The following is a 13,928-nucleotide window of genomic DNA, read 5'->3' as shown; positions in this document are numbered from 1 at the left end:
ATGGAATTGATGGCTTTGTGGCAAGTTTGCGGATGATACAAAGATAGGCGCAGGGCAGTTAGTGCTGAGGAAGCACTGCAATTGTAGTAGGACAAATTGGAAGAATGGGCAAAAAAGTGGCAGATGTATGATAATGCACTTTGGTAAAAGGAACAATAGTGCAAACTATTATCTAAATGGGGAAGAGGTTCAAACATCAGTGGTGCAGAGGGACTTAGGAGTCTTAGTGCAAGACTCCCAGAAGGTTAATTTACAGGTTGAGTCTGTGGTAAAGTAGGAAAATGCAATGTTGGCATTTATTTCAAGGGGAATACAATATAAAGAAAGGAGATAATGCTGAGCCTTTATAAGACACTAGTCAGGCTGCACTTGGAATATTGTCAACAGTTTTGGGACCCCTATCTCAGAAAGGATGTGTTGTCACTGGAGAGAGTCCAGACGAGGTTCACGAGATTGATTCCAAGAATGAAGGGGTTAACATATGAGGAGCGTTTGGCAGCTTTGGGCCTGTACTCACTGGAATTTAGAAGAATGTGTGGGGATTTCATTGAAACCTACCAAATGTTGAAACCTTCAGAGGATGTGGAGAGGATGTTTCCTAAGGTGGGGGTATCCAGAACAGGTACAGCCTCAAAATTGAGGGGCAACCTTTTAGAATATAGGTAAAAAGGATTTTTTTTTAGAGAGTAGTGAATCTGTGGAATGCTCTGCTACAGACTGCAGTGGAGGCCAAGACTGTGGGTATATTTAAGTTGGAATTTGATCGTTTCCTGATCGGTCAGGGCATCAAAGGATATGGTGAGAAGGCAGGTGTATGGGGTTGAGTGGTATCCATGATCAGCCATGATGGAATGGCAGAACAGAATTGATGGGCTGTATGGCCTAAATCTGTTCTTATGTCTTATGGTCTTATATTTTTCTTTTGAACTGCTAGAGTTGATAATTTTGGGTCTTTACAGAACTTGATTCCATTCTGTATTGTAAGTTCAGGAACAAAATGTTGCCTTTTATTTATATATAAAGCAAATACTGTAGATTCATGCCCGAACATCGTGCAAGATGTTATAAACTTTTATTCCAGATTTTCTCAAATAGCGGACAGTTTAAAAACCGGTTTGGTATTCGTGGACGATCACCTGGTCAGCTGCAACGTCCAACGGGTGTGGCTGTGCATCCAACCGGTGATATTATCATTGCTGATTATGATAACAAGTGGGTGAGCATTTTCTCATCAGATGGCAAATTCAAGGTGAGTGTCATTTATTTTAAAAGTTTGCATGCAAATATGGATTAAAATATTTAATTAATTTGTTCTTCATTGAACAAAATCTGATTTTGTAACTACAAATGAATTCTTAGTGTGCAATATTTTGCCTGCAGTTTCAATATTAAAACAGTCGCATGCTTAGGGCAAAGATATAGGAAGCAAAGTTGATTCATTAAGTTGAATTAATATGATTTTGCTTAATACTTCCCCTATTTTTAAAGTATATGAACTGGTCAAATATTGTTTACTTCATTTTAATCATTTTTAAAACTGTTAAAAGATAAGCATGTTTCACAACTGATAAGAGTCCCAATCCAGCCTTACAGGCTCTCGAGCAACATATTTGCTGCATGGCATACAACCATACTGCTAATTTGTATCTCAGATGTGGAAGACCTTCAAGTAGCATCCATTTTATGCTGTCGAGTAAGTGTGGATGACAGAGATTTGGAGCAGCTAGCCTGCTCTGTGAGATCTGGCTCAGTGGATCCATTCACTCTTCTAAGACATACAGTCTGTCCAATGTAATTGCATCTTCTATCACAAACAAGGTTAAAAGGTCAGAGTAGCAGTGGAGCTGATGATACAATCAGATTTTGGGTTGATTTTATTAAATGGTAAAAACAGGTTCAAATGTTAATAAGTGTCTTTTTTCTAAATTGTATTTCGTCAAACCATTTCAGTTTAAAATATTTTTAGCCTGTAAAATAATGTCAGAATCAGAATCAGGTTTATAATCACCTGTTCAGAAGAAATCAGTCCACAGTTACCTGTTGTGAAACATGATAAGACCATATGATATAGGAGGAGAATTAGACCATTTGGCCCAATTGAATCTGCTCTGCCATTTCATCATGGCTGATCCAATTTTCCTCTCAGCCCCAATCACTTGCCTTCTCCCCGTGTCCAATCATGCCCTGACCGATCAGGAATCATTCAACCTCTACCTTAAATACTGTGGCGAGCTTTTGGTCCATAATGACAGACGAGGAAGCTCTTTCACTCAACAACAGTTTTATTGTTATAGACACAAAGCAGACCGGACACCATAGCCCAACCAGTCTCACACTGACGGGGGAGGTGATCATCACATGCTCCAGTTACAGTCAGGGTGACCCACAAATACACAAACAAATAAATATATAACCCAAACTAAGATGTAACAATAAGCGAACTGAACTTCCCACCATAATCCCACAAAAGCATTTTAACACAAGAACAATAAACAGTACTGGTTATTAGAAATGCAGGGGTGGGCTGTCAACCATACCCCCACCCAGAATGTCACACTGCCCCCACCTAAGGGGTCAGCCATCCCCGGCAACCCCAGAGTTCATAGCAAGGTCCAAAAGTTCAGGTGGGTGTTGTCACTGCCACTCGGAGTGTCACTTCCTTCCTTCAGTCTCGCTGGGTCAGTGGTGGCCAAGGGCTAACACGGTGCAACATGACTGCCTTCCGTCGCTCAGGCAACTGCACCCGTTATACCACATCGGAGATGTGGTCGAGCACCTCTCCCAGCCCTTCCAGTGGCTTCCACACCTGGGGGATAGTCCCTTCTTCCAGGAAGGGCAGTAGACACCTACTGAGGCCCCCACCATGTCCTGCTGCATTGCCACTCTAGACTGGTGGCCCAGTCCCTTCTGGGACTTTACAGGCATTGCAGCCGTGCACAAACACCTGCACCCAGGCCAGTAGAAGCTTTTACGCAGCCTGCAACTTCATCTTTGCAACTCCGAAATGGCCGGCCCCCACCAGCCTGTGCACTGACCACAACACCGTGGTGCAGAGCCCCCGGGGGACCACTGCTGCAAGAGTCTGTCACCATCGGACAATTACCACCACCTGAACAGCAACCCGTCACGCACCTCCAGCATTCCCCACTCCGAGTATAGGGCTTTGGTCTCTAGATCCAGGGCAGAGACCTTTGCCCACTCCAGCCATTCACTTACCCGGGCCAGCACAGAATCGCTCACCTGTTTGCTGCGCAGCTTGCTGGTCCATGGTGGGGAGGTCGACACTGGCTGTCAGCTGAAGCGCCGTCACCGTTGCTGTTGCGGAGGGCGCTGTGGGGTGTGCTGCACTGCCGCGGGCCGCTGTGAACCCGGTGGTGGTTGCTGCCCCCTCTGGGACCGCTTCCTGGAGCTGCCCTACCGGAGTGCCATAGCTTCGGCACTGAGGCAGAGTGTTGCCCCCAACACATCCACATGGGCTGCCCAACGGGACAGCAGGTCAAGGCCAAGGATGCAGGGTTCTCGGAAGTCAGCGAGCCACACCTTGTGATCTGCTGTGTTTCTCCCCACTGCGATGTGCAGCCCCCTCTTCCCTCTCATCACTGCACAGTCAGCAGCGATCATCGCTATTTACATAAGAACATAAGAAATAGGAGCAGGAGTAGGCCATCCGGCCTATCAAGCCTGCCCCGCCATTCAATAAGATCATGGCTGATCTGACCATAAACTCAGCTCCATCGACCTGCCTTTTCCCCATAACCCTTAATTTCCCCTACTATGTAAAAATCTATCTAACTGTATCTTAAATATATTTAATGAAGAAGCCTCAACTGCTTCCCTGGGCAGATAATTCCACAGATACACCACTCTCTAGGAAAAGCAGTTTCTCCTCATCTCCGTCCTAAATCTTCTCCCCTGAATCTTGAGGCAACGTCCCCTAGTTCCGGTCTCACCTACCAATGGAAACAACTTTCCTACTTCTATCTTATCTATCCCTTTCAAAATTTTGTATGTTTCTATAAGATCCCCTCTCATTCTTCTGAATTCCAGAGAGTATAGTCCCAGGCGACTCAATCTCTCCTCATAGATTAACCCCTTCATCCCTGGAATTAACCTGGTGAACCTCCTCTGCACTGCCTCCAAAGCCATAATATCCTTCCTCAAGTGCGGAGACCAGAACTACACACAATACTCCAGGTGCGGCCTCACCAGTACCCTGATCTCCCTGCTCTTGAATTCAATCCCTCTAGCAATGAAGACCATCATTCCATTTACCTTTCCTTGATAACCTGTTGTGCCTGCAAGCCAACTTTTTGCGATTCATGAACAAGCACTCCCAAGTCCCTCTCCACAACAGCATGCTGCAATCTTTCCCCCATTTAAATAATAATCTGCTCTTTTATTCCTTCCAAAGTGGATGATCTCACAATTACCAACGTTGTATTCCATCTGCCAGACCTTGACCCATTCACTTAACCTATCTAAATCCCTCTGCAGGCTCTCCACATCCTCTGTACAATTTACTTTTCCACTCAGTTTAGTGTCATCAGCAAACTTTGCTACGCTACACTCAGTCCCCTCGTCCAAGTCATCAATGTAAATGGTAAATAGCACCGACCCCTGCAGCACCCCACTCACCACAGATTGCCAACCGGAGAAACACCCATTTATACCAACATTCTGCCTTCTATTGGTTAACCAATCCACTATCCATGCCAATACACTTCCTCCGACTCCATGCATCCGTATCTTATTTATGTCTCTTGTGCGGCACCTTATCGAATGCCTTCTGGAAATCCAAGTATACGACATCCACCTGTTCCCCTCTATCCGCTGCACCCATTATGTCCTCAAAGAACTCTAGTAAGTTTGTCAAATAGGACCTGCACTTTCTGAATCCATGCTGCGTCTGTCTATTGGAACCACGCCTTTCTAAATGTTTCGCTATTTCTTCCTTAATGACAGCTTCAAGCATTTTCCCAACTACAGCTGTTAAGCTAACTGGCCTATAGTTGCCTGTATTTTGCCTACATCCTTTTTTAAAAAGTGGCATGACATTTGCTGTCTTCCAATCCTCTGGGACCTGTCCAGAGTCTAGAGTTTTGATAAATGATTACCAACGTGTCTACTATAACCTCCACCATTCCTTCAGCACCCTGGGATGCATCCCATCAGGACCAGGGGACTTAACTACCTTCAGGCCCTCTAGTTTGCTCATTACTGTCTCTTTCGTGACAGTGATCTTACTGAGGTCCTCACTTCCCATTTCATCCATAACATCCTTCTTTGGCAAATTAGACGTGTCCTGCACCATGAAGACTGACACAAAATAGTTGTTCAATGCCTCAGCCATTTCCTTATCACCCAATATCAATTTCCCCTTCTCGTCTTCCAAGGGACCTATGTTGACTTTAGCCACTCTCTTCCGCTTTGTATATTTATAAAAACTTTTGCAATCTGTTTTTATATTTTGTGCTAATTTACTTTCATACTCTATCTTCCCTTTCTTTATTTCTTGTTTAGTTGTTCTCGGTTGCTTTTTAAAGTTTTCTCAATCCGCCAGTCTCCCACTACCCTTTGCAACTTTGTACACATGAGCTTTTAATTTGATACTACCTTTTATTTCCTTAGTTATCCCAGACTGGCTCTCCCCACACTTACTGTCCTTACTTTTGACTGGAATATACTTTTGTGCAATGTGAAAAATCTCTTTGAATGTACTCCACTGTTCCTCAACTGTCCTACCAAATAGCCTGTGCTCCAATCCACATTAGCCAACTCCTCCCTCATCCTGTTATAGTCTCGCTTGTTCAAGCATAATACATTAGTTTTAGATTTAACTATTTCATCCTCCATCTGAAGGATCCAAGAGGATCCCTGACTACAAGATCATTAATCTTACCTGTCTCATTGCACAGGACTAGATCTAAGATAGTATTTTCCCTTGTAGGTTCACTAACATGTTGCTCAAGAAAGCCATCACAGATGCATTCTATGAAGTCCTCCTCAAGACGTCCTTGACCAACCTGACTCACCCAATCTATGTGGAAGTTAAAATCCCCCATGACAACTGTCATTTCATTGTTACAAGCCTCAGTTATTTCTTGGTTAATCACCTCTGCCATTGCAACATTTTTATTAAGTGGTCTACAAACAACTCCCACCAGTGATTTTTTTTCCCTTTACTATTCTTAATCTCTACCCAGATGAACTCAACATTCTACTCCATAGATCTTACATCGTCTCTCACAATTGCCCTGATCTCATCCCTAATCAAGAGCACCACCCCATCTCCTCTCCCTTCCTGCCTATCTTTCCATATTACCTGATACCCTTGGATATTTAATTCTCAGTCATCTCCACCTTGCAACCAGGTTTCTGTAATGGCCACTAAATCATATGCCTTAGTACTGATCTGTGGCACAAGTTCATTAACCTTGTTTCTAATACTACGGGTATTTAGATAAAGTGCCCTTATACTCATTGTCTCATTGTCCTTATAGAATCTAGTGACCTATGTGATTCTTGCTTTTTACTTTTATGCACTCTACTCTTACTTTTTTCTTCACTTACTCTAGCTTTGGTCTCTGCATCACTTCTATCTTCTTTTCTGTGTGGGTTCCCATCCCCCTGCCATATTAGTTTAAAGGCTCTCCAACATCACTAACAAACAATCTCCCTAGGACATTGATCCCGGCCCTGCCCAGATGTAGACTGTCCGGACGGTACTGGTCCCACCTCCCCCAGAAATGGTTCCAATGCCCCAAGAATCTGAAACCCTCTCCCCTGCACCACCGCTCAAGCCACATACTCATTCTAGCTATCCTGCCATTCCAGCTCCGGCTAGCACGTGGCACTGGTAATAATCCTGAAGTTACTACTTTTGAGGTCCTACTCTTTTAAGTTACCTCCTAGCTCCCAAATTCAGCTTGTAGGACCTCATCCCGCTTTCTTCCTACATCGTCAGTACCTACATGCACCACGACAGCCGGCTGCTCACCCTCCCCTTTCAGAATGCCCTGCAGCCTCTCCAAGACATCTCTGACCCTTGCACCCAGGAGGCAACACACCATACGGGAGTTCCATTTGCGGCCACAGAAGCTCCTCTCTATTCGCTTCCCATGGAATCCCCTACCACAACATCTCCACCACTCTTTTTCTTGCCCTCATGTGCAGCAGAGCCACCCAAGGTGCCATGATCCTGGCTACTGCTGCCTTCAGCTGATGAGCCATCTCCCCCAACAGATTCCAAAGCGGTATATCTGTTTTGGAGGGAGATGACCGCAGGAGACTTCTGTACTACCTTCCTGCAACTACTCTTCCTGTTGGTCACCCATTCCCTATCTTTCCTTAGATCCTTAAACTGCACAGTGTGACTAACTCACTAAATGTGCTATCCACAACATTCTTAGCATCTCGGATGCTCCATAGCGAGTCCATGTGCAGCTCCTGTGCCGCCATGCGGTCTATCAGGAGCTGCAGCTGGACAAACCTCTTGCACACGTAGTCTGCAGGAACACCGTCAGCCTTCCACATGTCACAGGAGGAGCATGGCACGGGTCTGAGCTCACCTGCCATATCAGAGCAACAGGTGTTAGTGGAAGAGGACCACGGGAGAAAGGAAAAAACCCGCTGGGGAAGTCGAAGACTTATCTGTGAACCTCTGTGAATCAGTTCTTCACCTTGACTCTTCTTTGCTGAATCCCTATTTTAGCCAAAGCCCTCTTACTCTGCTACCCTTTTACTCCACTGCCTGCTGTATACGGCGTATACAGCCGCCATTGTCCACCCGGGGGGGGGATTGGCTGGTCCATGTTGGGGAGAATACCGGGACGGATGATGGTGATGGTTGACCCCGAGTCCACCAACGCCCGGCATCTGATACCCTCCACCACACAGTCCACGTATAAGCCCTGCTCTTCACCCAAACGGCCCACCCGGAGGGGCGACAACGGAGGATTTGGGCGGCGCTGCCCACTCGGCATTTCCTGATGGCCGCCCTGAGCTGTGGCGTGGTGCCAGTGTGGGCAGTCCTGGGGCAAATGACCTGCCCCACCGCACCAGGAGCAGAGGTCGTTTCGTGGCCGCCGGTTGGAGCTGTCTCACGGGCTCCTCCTCCTCCGCCTCAGTGACACAAACCCGGGCTCGCTGCGTGCGAGACAACGCTGGAGCACTTTGATCGCTTCTGTTCTCTCCGCCTGGGCCGTGAGAGGGAACTCGGGGTAGCCACGCCGAACACAGTGGCGAAGATCTGCTGCAAGCGCCCCCAAGTTTTCTCCCATACAGCACCATCTGCTGCACAATTCTTCCCTCATTGCTACTGCCCATGGCCTCTTGAAATGCCACTCCGGTGCCACTATGAGGGCCCTGTAGTTACGCTGCTCCACCGGTGTTAGGTCGAGGAGGGCCCGCAGGGCATTTCTCTCCAGTGCCAGGGCAAGGTGTACTGCCATTTCTGTGGGGTTCAACCCGTTGTGCCATGGGGCAAATTTGACTTGCGCCAGCTACGGCTCCAGGCTGCTCGTACCGTCGTATTTGGGGAGCTTCAGGGTAGACCTTGAGGCGCAAATCATCAAGGGCCTTTAATCTTCCTGTTGCTCCGGCGGCATCTGACATGGTGCCCATCCTCCCATGGCTACGCCGTCTTGGGTTCCCCGGTGTGGAATGCTAGGGAGGTGAGCGATGCGCTCCACTCTGTCTCCTGGGCTGGGGAGGCTGGGCACGCTCGTTCCGTCGGGGCTCCTGCGGAGGCACAATGCTCAGTTCCCAGGTCCTCCCCTCCCGGGTGCTGGGGAGGCATAATGCTCGATCCCTCATCTTATTCCCCAGATCTTAAGGCACACTGTCTGCCAATGTAGCTCTTCATTCTCCTTGTCGAACTCACTCCTGACGCCAATGTTGCAAGCATTTGGTCCATAATGACAGACGAGGAAGCTATTTGCTGCACAAATCACTCTGTCACCTAGAGGGGGTCAGTTGTGCTGTGAGGATTACATTCCTTAACTTCTCTAGTGCCTTTAACACCATCCAGCCCAAGATCTTAAGGCACAAACTAACGGAGATGGGAGTAGACTCTCACATGATGGATTGGATAGTGGACTACTTGACAGATAGACCTCAGTATGTGCGGTTGGGAGACTGTAGGTCTGACACGGTGGTCAGCAGCACAGGAGCGCCGCAGGGGACTGTACTCTCTCCGGTCCTGTTCACCCTGTACACATCAGACTTCCAATATAACTCGGAGTCCTGCCATGTGCAGAAGTTCGCTGATGACACGGCCATAGTGGGGTGTGTCAGGAATGGACAGGAGGAGGAGTATAGGAAACTGATACAGGACTTTGTGATATGGTGCAACTCAAACTACCTGCGTCTCCATATCACCAAGACCAAGGAGATGGTGGTGGACTTTAGGAGATCTAGGCCCCATATGGAGCCAGTGATCATTAATGGAGAATGTGTGGAGCAGGTTAAGACCTACAAGTATCTGGGAGTACAGTTAGACGAGAAGCTAGACTGGACTGCCAACACAGATGCCTTGTGCAGGAAGGCACAGAGTCGACTGTACTTCCTTAGAAGGTTGGCGTCATTCAATGTCTGTAGTGAGATGCTGAAGATGTTCTGTAGGTCAGTTGTGGAGAGCGCCCTCTTCTTTGTGGTGGCGTGTTGGGGAGGAAGCATTAAGAAGAGGGACGCCTCACGTCTTAATAAGCTGGTAAGGAAGGCGGGCTCTGTCTTGGGCAAAGTACTGGAGAGTTTAACATCGGTAGATGAGCGAAGGGCGCTGAGTAGGCTACGGTCAATTATGGATAACTCTGAACATCCTCTACATAGCACCATCCAGAGACAGAGAAGCAGTTTCAGTGACAGGTTACTATCGATGCAATGCTCCTCAGACAGGATGAAGAGGTCAATACTCCCCAATGCCATTAGGCTTTACAATTCTACCGCCAGGACTTAAGAACTTTTTAAAAGCTATTATTAATGCTTTTTGAGACGGTGATTTAGATGCATATCATATTTTTTTACTGAGTTAAGTATTGTATGTAATTAGTTTTGCTACAACAAGTGTATGGGACATTGGAAAAAATGTTGAATTTCCCCATGGGGATGAATAAAGTATCTATCTATCTATTTAACTCAGCAAGTTTTATTTTTTTTTATTAAACAAAATATACTTTATTCAAAAATAAAATTATGTACAATAAACCATTCAATGACTCTCAGTCCTTTACAAATGCTTCCATTACAGTCTTTACATTCCCACACTTTTGCCACCCAGGTGGCACTCTGTTACTTCATATTTATGTACACTTGTTCAGGGGTATACACCCCGCCCCCCTACCCCTCAACTCCCATGGGAGAAGAACCCTAGACTGTGGTCCTTTCCTACCGGGCTCTTGCAGTGGCTGCACCAGGTTTGAGTGCGTCCCTCAGCATGTACTCCTGCAGCCGAGAATATGCCAGTCCCTCCACTGCCTGGCAGCGTCACCCCTCTTATGCCCTCATCCCTCCTGATGGCTTCAGCAAAGGGTTCTATGCAGCACACGAACAAGACCGGAGAGAGGGCAGCCTGCCTGACTCCAGACCTGATGGGGAAGCTGTCTGTTTCCCACCCATTGACCTGGACTGCGCTACAGATATCTGTGTTTGATCCAATTCCAGATTCCCTCCACAAATCCCATTTTGGAGAGTACATCCGCCATGTATGTGTGCAAAATCCTGTCGAAGGCTTTCTCCTGGTCCAAGCTGACCAGGCAGGCGTCCACCCCCCTGTCCTGCACGTAGGCGATGGTGTCCCTCAGCAGCGCGAGGCTGTCTGAGATCTTCCTGCCTGGTACAGCACAGGTTTGGTCCGGATGGATCACCTGCTCCAGTGCAGACTTGACCCTGTTGGCGATAGCCTTGGATAGGTTCTTGTAGTCCACATTCAGGAGTGAAATGGGCCTCCACTTTCTAATGTCTTCCCTCTCCCCCTTCTGCTTGTAGATGAGGGTGATGATGCCCTTCCTCATGGACTCTGACATGCTGCCTGCCAAGAGTGTAGCGTTGTACACTTCCAGCAGGTCAGGGCCCATCCGGTTCCACAGAGCCGAATACAACTCGACTGGTAAGCCGTCGCTTCCGGGAGTCTTACCCGACTCAAAGGAACGGATGGAACCAGTCAGCTCATCCAGGGTCAGTGGCTGATCCCGACTCTCCCGCTTGCCGTCGTCTAAGACCTGCCTGATAGACGACAGGAAGTTGCGGGAGGCTGAGGAGTCTGTGGCCTTTTCTCCGTACAGACCGGCATAGAAGGACCTGCAGATCCTCAGTATGTCTGTCTGCGAGGATGCGACTGAGCCGTCCTCTTCCTTAAGGTTGTGGATCACAGAGCTCCCCCTGTGCACCTTTTGTCCTGCTCCACGGTTCGGACCCTCGATCGGAAGATGATCTTGGATTCGGCGGCAAAGTGCTGGGCCTGCTGGCCCTTCACCTCCCGCAGTTCCTCCCTGACATCCACCCCCCTCAACTGCAGAAGGAGTTGCTGCAACTCTGTCTGGAGTTTACGCAGTTCCCTCTGCCCCTGCCTTGCTTTCTGGATACCCTCACTTCTCGGCCTTTTGGCTAAGATCAAGTGTAGTTTCCTTTGGGACATGTGACGATCGGAAGGCAGAGCCTAGTCTGTGATTAGCACAAAACAGACCAGGCACCATCTCCCAGAGAGTGAACCCAACCAGTCTCACACCGACGGGGGAGGTGACTATCACAAACCCTGGTTACAGTTAGGGTGACCCACAAATACACAAGCAAATAACTATATAACCCAAACTAAAATGTAACAATAAACGAACCAGAACTTCCCACCATAATCCCACAAAAGCATTTTAACACAAGAACAATAAACAATGCTGGTTATTAGAAATGCAGGGGTGGGCTGTTGACCACACCCCCACCCAGAACATCACAATAGACTCCAAGTGCAGCCTCACCAGAGTCCATAGAACCATAGAACATTACAGCACAGAAACAGGCCTTTTGGCCCTTCTTGGCTGTGCTGAACCATTTTTCTGCCCAGTGCTTCTGATCTGCACCTGGCCCATGTCCCTCCATACACCTCTCATCCATGTACCTGTCACAAGTTTTTCTAAAATGTTAAAAGGGAACCCACATTTACCACTTCATCTGGCAGCTCATTCCACACTCCCACCACTCTCTGTGAAGAAGCCCCGCCAATGTTCCCTTTAAACTTTCCCCCTTCACCCTTAACCCATGTCCTCTGTATTTTTTCTCCCCTGGCCTCAGTGGAAAAAGCCTGCTTGCATTCACTCTATCTATACCCATCATAATTTTATATACCTCTATCAAATCTCCCCTCACGTATGAGTAGGCTACGGTCAATTATGGATAACTCTGAACATCCTCTACATAACACCATCCAGAGACAGAGAAGCAGTTTCAGCGACAGGTTACTATCGATGCAATGCTCCTCAGACAGGATGAAGAGGTCAATACTCCCCAATGCCATTCGGCTTTACAATTCTACCGCCAGGACTTAAGAACTTTTAAAAAGCTATTATTAATGCTTCTTGAGATAGTGATTTAGATGCATATCATATTTTTTTACTGAGTTAAGTATTGTATGTAATTAGTTTTGCTACAACAAGTGTATGGGACATTGGAAAAAAGTTGAATTTCCCCATGGAGATGAATAAAGTATCTATCTATCTATCTATCTATCTATCTATCTATCTATCTATCTATCTATCTATCTATCTATCTATCATTCTTCTACACTCCAGGGAATAAAGTCCTAACCTACTTAACTTTTCTCTGTATGTCCTATACAACCAAACCATGGCATCCCAGTTTTAATACTCAGTGCCCTGACTGATAAAGTTTAGCACTCTGTCTTCCTGTGACTGCCCTTTTGGTGCATGCTGCACTAGTACTCTAAGATCCTTCTGTTCTTCAATACTGCACAGCGCCCTACCTGGATTTAACCTCTGTTTTATAGAACACCACACTACAGAAACAGGCCCTTCTAGTCTGTGTTGAATCTGTCTAAACTCATTGATGTGCACACAGATCATAGCCCTCCATCCAGTACCTATCTAAATGTCTTCCAAATGTTCAAATTGAACCTGCGTCACTTGTGCTGGCAGCTTATTGCACACGCTCATCACCTTCTGAGTGAAGAAGTTTCCCTTCATGTTCCCTTTAAACATTTTACCTTTCACACTTAACCCATGACCTCTAGTTGTGGACTCAACCAACACCTCATTATTTTGTATTCATCTATCAAAACTTTCTTCAATCTTCTATGTTCTAGGGAATAAAATTCAAAACTATAACTCAGGTCTTCAAATCCCAGCAACACCCTTGTAATTTTTCTTTGCACTTTTTAAATCTTATTTACATCTTTCTTGTAGGTAGGTGACCAAAAGTGAACACAATACTCCAAATTACATACATGGAATTATGATGTAGTGGCCATTACAGAGACTTGGCTGGCACCAGAGCAGGAATGGATTCTCAATATTCCTGGATTTCAATGCTTTAAAAGTGATGGGGGGGGGGGGGGGGAAGGGAGGAGGGGTGGCATCACTGGTTAGGGATACTATTACAGCTACAGTAAGGGTGGGTAATATAGCAGGATCCACTTTTGAGTCAGTATGGGTAGAAGTCAGGAACAGTAAGGGAGCAGTTACTCTATTGAGAGTATTCAATAGGCCCCCTGGTAGCAGCAGAGATACAGAGGAGCAGACTGGGAGGCAGATTTTGGAAAGGTGCAAAATTAACAGAGTTGTTATCATGGGTGACTTTAACTTCCCTAATATTGATTGGCACCTGATTAGTTCCAAGGGTTTAGACGGGGCAGAGTTTGTTAAGTGTGTTCAGGACTAGTTCCTGTCACAGTATGTTGACAAGCTGACTAGGGGGAATGCCATACT

The 13,928-nt window shown here is 46.7% G+C and overlaps 1 protein-coding gene across 4 annotated transcripts in view; it reads left to right on the top strand.

Moving 5' to 3' along the window:
- The window catches only part of trim2a (tripartite motif containing 2a), a 386,751-nt gene that overhangs the window by 308,822 nt on the left and 64,001 nt on the right, over positions 1-13,928 (top strand). For all 4 annotated transcript variants that reach the window (XM_073043157.1, XM_073043161.1, XM_073043158.1 and 1 more), the window contains exon 8: positions 1,082-1,249. In XM_073043157.1, the coding sequence (XP_072899258.1) occupies positions 1,082-1,249 (168 nt within the window). The remainder of the gene's footprint in view (positions 1-1,081; positions 1,250-13,928) is intronic.

The sequence above is a fragment of the Hemitrygon akajei genome, chromosome 4, assembly GCF_048418815.1.
Source record: "Hemitrygon akajei chromosome 4, sHemAka1.3, whole genome shotgun sequence".
NCBI lineage: Eukaryota > Metazoa > Chordata > Chondrichthyes > Myliobatiformes > Dasyatidae > Hemitrygon > Hemitrygon akajei.
This window is presented reverse-complemented; position numbering and strand designations above follow the sequence as displayed.